At 33.1% G+C, this 5,241-nt stretch overlaps 1 protein-coding gene across 1 annotated transcript; it reads left to right on the top strand.

Moving 5' to 3' along the window:
- Positions 1-50: 50 nt before the first annotated feature.
- On the top strand, positions 51-4,358 carry LOC133172633 (uncharacterized). The gene is made up of 3 exons (XM_061307565.1): positions 51-159; positions 2,541-2,713; positions 2,844-4,358. Exons 2-3 carry the CDS (start codon positions 2,545-2,547, stop codon positions 4,133-4,135), a joined length of 1,461 nt encoding a protein of 486 aa, XP_061163549.1. The 5' UTR covers positions 51-159; positions 2,541-2,544; the 3' UTR covers positions 4,136-4,358.
- The last annotated feature ends 883 nt before the right edge of the window (positions 4,359-5,241 follow it).

A 5,241-nucleotide genomic window follows, 5' to 3' on the forward strand; every position in this document is an offset into this window, starting at 1 on the left:
GTTACGCAACAGCCGGTAAATAACAATAACGTTGGTTTCATAAGTTAATGTGAGGTCAATTGTCGCTAAGACAGATTTACTTCTATTTTGTCTGTTAAAATATTAACATGATACATTAATCAACGAAGGTGTGCTTTCAACTGTATAGTAATCTGCATGGTAAGTACCATTTTATTTATCATGTTTATATGTCTATGATGCAAGTTGCTCTTTACAAAACTAACTTCAGCCTTCATTTACGTGATAAATGTCTTTCTGTCGTGGACCCACAATGGATCCATGCATAATATACTTTTGAAGATAATGCATGGCAATCATAAAAATTAATAGTTATCTTCTATAATTTCATAACTTAAACACTTAAGGTATGTCACTCATTAAATTAATTATGTCAAGGAATTTTTGAGAAGTATATTTTTTGATATACCGGTAAGTACTCATATAGCATGGCTTAAAATCGCAAAGAAAACTGGGGGTCAGTGTGCATCGTACGATGAACTTGACCTTTTTGCACTTAAATTGTAACTCTTAGGTTAATCACTTTAATCTTTATCATACTTTACCAGATGTAATCATGGCTATAAATATAATCTTAATTTGCGTAAAATAGTTTGAATATATTTATTATTGGACAAATCATGCAAATTAACGCACATAAATTGTGTGACCTTTTCGCACTTAATGAGTATATCTAAATAGGCAATAAAATATTGTATCAAGCTTGTTATGACTTTAGTGCTGATCGGTTTGAAGTATAATGAAAGAAAAAGATGGGGTGCCACTGATGTAAATTTTTAGATAATTTGGTCAATAATGAAAGAAAAAGATGGGGTGCCACTGATGTAAATTTTGAGATAATTAATGGTCAAAATATGCAATTTTCAGGCCACAAATAGTGTTAATTTTATCTTGACTTCTTCAATATCTTCATTTCTTGGTAAAGTCTGTTGAATGAATGTGTGAAATTTGTTCTAAAAATGTTAATATAAAAATATTAATAAAAATATTAATTGAAACCAATTAATATTTAATATTCCTAGCATATAAAAATGAAAAAAAATGCTCTGATTAAAAATATGTAGGGCTAAACATGCTAATTAAGTTCCAAGGTATTAAATTTAACAAATGTGTAGATTTGAAGAATTTTCTTCTAAAATATGCTTCCATCAAAAGAAATATTCCCCCATAAATCTTGTTTCTTTATGATTTTGTGACCATGCAGGTTTTAAATTGTTCAATGTTGTATAATTTCCATTGTTTTAATTTAAATATGTTACAAAAATTGAATTTTAATAAATAGTTCTGAAGTGAGAGGTTCTGACTGAATTTTTCTTAAAAGCTGATGTCAGTGACAATTACCTTAAGCAGGCCCAGCATAGTCTATTGATTAAGCTTTATAGCTTAATTAATTGAATAATCTATTAGGAATAGCTTGATTAATGTTTTTTTCTTCATTAGTATGGTTTTTAGGAAATACAAAAAGTTGCTAGTATCGTGATTTCTAATATTTTTTGCTTACTACTATGGACTACTAAAAAAGCAAAGATAGTTTAAACATTGCTGCTTTTGACCACTTTGAACATGTTTAAGCAAAAGATGTATTACCCAGCGTGCCATTTATAAGCATAGATAAGTGGGTATGATTACTTAAATTCACATTGTGTTCACCAGAATTACTTAATAATTAATGTCATTATTTAACAAAAAATATTTACATTTGCTAATGTTTTCCCTTATATAACACTATTTGAATAAGGCATTTTAATCCTGCATTTAAACAGGTTCGTCCCATGACCATAAATACATTGTTAAGTCATAAACGATTGTTGTCATTTCACAGTGATGTAATAAGTGGTAGACCTATTCAAAACATTCAATTTATACTGTTGAGATTTGAAAAAAATATAAATCATTTCATGGGTTTAAATCTATAGTATTCAATATTTGTTATAAATCAGTCACAAATATAAATATATGTAATAAGGTAATAACTAATAAGGAATCAATATAGTCCCAGAGCTTGATTGCAAATGCTATGAAGGAGACACATTAAGGTGAATTTCTCGACATGCATAATGTTTTCAAAATAGAACAAAATTGAAAAGTATATCAATGTCACCAAAGTGCCACGTTTTTCACTTGCTGAAAAAAATGCACATTTAAAAAGAAAGTATGAAAAAATAGCTAAATCAAGCTATAATATAGATCATGATTCAAGATACATTTGAACTTCAGTATCTCGAAAACCGATCGATATCTGGAATACCATGGATAAGTCGAAATGAATTAGAAGTCCCAACCACTTATTCCTTAAGTATTTTACCCTTGATATCTCAAATACTTGGATATCTCAAACTTTTTCTCAGCCCCATCAAATTCAAGATAATGAAGTTTGACTGTATATAGAATGTGTCATACCTGTAAAGGCCCCATACTAGTGTGTGTGCGTGTCATCTTTTATTATGGCCTCCTTGTCATTGTATCAATTTTAATCCTGTTATGTGTATATATATGCTTACAACTATTCCTTGATAATATAGAAAGATGCCGAAGAAAGTCTTAATCATTGGATCAGGGGCTGCAGGAACAGCTGCTGCATATAGCCTGTCACGTTGTCCTGAGAAGTTTGAAGTCCAGGTCTGGGAGAAATCCAGCGTGCCAGGAGGAGTAGCCACCTCCTCAGAAATCAAGGGAGGAGTAATTATCAATGATGGTAAGTCACAGAGTTATGTCCCTTGAATTGTGACATTAAGTGTTAATATGAATTAAATTTATAGAGAGTAGATTGATTTTAAGTTCTTTAGGAAGCTTACTTTATTATTATTTTTCTTTAATTTTATAAGGAGTTCAAGGAGGATGTCCAACATACAGAAACCTCTTAAACATTATGAAGGAGTTTAATCTTGAAGTCAGCCCAGTGAAACTGACAGTTTCTTTTGGCAAAGGAAAAACTGCCTGGACCAACTATGCTCCTTCTGAATTAACTGAAAAACTGAAGGATGATATTGCAAGATTTGAGAAAGTTCTTAAAATTATCAACAAGTTTGAGGCCATTTTCATTTTCCTGCCTATTGCCAAAGTCCTGAAATGGTATGGCTTTTCTGAGGACTTTTGTAATTACATGGTTTTTCCTCTCACAGCTTTGTTTTTTGGGACGGGGAACCAGACACCTTTTGTCTCCTCAGCTATAATGGCCCGAGTTTTTCTTGATGATGATCTTAGGCTGTTTGATTATGATTCCAAGAGACTTTTAAGTCAAACGCCAGAAATGTTTGCCTTTCCAAAACTTGAGGACATGTACAAAACCATAATGGACAATTGTGGTGTGAAGTTCCATGGCAACAGAAGTGTGGAGAAAGTCAGCAGACATCCTGGAAAAGTCAAAGTTACTGATCACACAGGTAAAAAGGAGGATTTTGATGAAATCATATTTGCTTGTGATGCTGAAACAGTGTTGAAAGTTTTGGACAACCCAACTTTTATGGAGCGTAAAGCCTTAGGAAATGTTCGATATTTCAATGATCTTATCATAACTCATGAGGATGAAGATTACATGAACAAATATTACGAACTACACAAGGATGTTGACCAGTATTTTATTCACACAGATGAAGAAGATCCAGAAAAAGTAGAGATGTCTTTTAACTTGACAAATTATCAACCACATCTGAGAGGAAAACATAGCATAATCTACCAAACCATTTATTTGAATGACAAACTTCGATCAACTTGGACAGAGAAAGACCTTGATCCGGACAAGGTCCTACTGAGGCGCTGGTGGCGACAGTTTGCCCACAGCTGGCATCATTATGCCTTCGTGGTACCTCTTGTTAGATACATACAAGGGAAGCAGAACTCCTGGTACTGTGGAGCTTACACGCTGATCAATACTCATGAAATTGCTACGATATCTGGTCTAGCCGCCGCCCATCGCTTGGGAGCACCTTATCCTTTCCCTCATGACAAACTCGCTGCAAAGCAGTTTGACCAGTATCTCTTGGTTATTCATGGACAAGCAAGGTCATTTGGACTGAACAAAAACACCATGCTTAGCTATGCAATGGCTCCATTCATGTTACTGTTTGCTGGCATTTCTCTTCTAGTTAACTTTCTACACAACATGTTTTTTGCATAAAATGCCTTCTTTATGATAAGAATTTTCATATGCCAGTCTGATATATTATTGTATTAACTTAAGCCAATTTACTTGTACATATGGTAACCATGTTTCTTGCATAATAGAATTGAAAAAGACCTCTGTGATGAGGGATTTACATAATTATATCAATCTTAGAAATAATCTCTGTTTTCAATCCATATAGTATACATGTACTGTGAAAATAAAAAAAATTTTTAAATTGAATTTGTTCATGTTGTGGGACATCAATTGATGCTTGGCATATTGTCATATCCATTCTTCTAAGAGAATTATGAAAACATTAGATGTTTGAATTCTGTCATTGCTTCATTGAAGATGAAGATAAACTATTAATTTTTCATATGAAAACAAGTCTGCCAGCTTATACCCCTACAATGAAGTTGTCGGAGACCAGACGGGCTTAAGTGATGGTTAAGGTGTCCACCTTCCATCTGTCTGTAAACAATGTTCAAAATACTACTACTCCTAGTTTTGTTCCAGTTCAGTAGATTTGGTACAAAAGTAGCATGCCCTGAAATGTATTCTTCTGTTTCTATTTTTGATTTCGATCCGCAGCATTGACATAGCTACTAAAAGTGGAACTCTCTTGCAATTCTTTCAAAAAACTAATTACATTTTCAGTCCGATTTCAGTGACCTGCATACATAATTCTGCATAAAGCTTTTTGATTGAAAGTGTTGCCAAGGTTACTTACCACAATTTTGTGATTTTTTTCTAAAAACACTACACTAAGCAGTATCTTACAAAAGATACACGTGTGCACACACACACAAGCTAAACATGCAAATATGATGCATCATTAGATACTGCTTCGACATACTTTCTATGCTTGAGTGAATCTGGTTATGGTGTTTGTCCCATCAGCAGTATCAGTCTTGGTAGAACAGCTCTCACTCCAAATAAAATTTTACACACATTTCAGTTGGCAGATATTAAAGCCAATATAAGCTCAAACAAAGGGAAAACGATCTATTATGATCAATGACTGTGTTAATGTGATTCAGCTTTGAACATAAAATTACTGACCTGCACCAGGATAACTGGGCCTGGAAACAATATCATTTAACCCCTGTTAAACACTC

This window comes from Saccostrea echinata, unplaced genomic scaffold (genome assembly GCF_033153115.1).
Source record: "Saccostrea echinata isolate AGI-Se365-2 ecotype Australia unplaced genomic scaffold, CSIRO_AGI_Sech_v1 ptg000054l, whole genome shotgun sequence".
In the NCBI taxonomy this organism is placed as follows: domain Eukaryota; kingdom Metazoa; phylum Mollusca; class Bivalvia; order Ostreida; family Ostreidae; genus Saccostrea; species Saccostrea echinata.

Excerpts from the sequence above, each read along its gene's own strand:
- LOC133172633 (XM_061307565.1), top strand. The coding sequence starts at position 2,545 with ATGCCGAAGAAAGTCTTAATCATTGGATCAGGGGCTGCAGGAACAGCT. Across the intron at positions 2,714-2,843 it reads AGGAGTAATTATCAATGATG|GAGTTCAAGGAGGATGTCCA; the intron begins GTAAGTCACAGA and ends TAATTTTATAAG.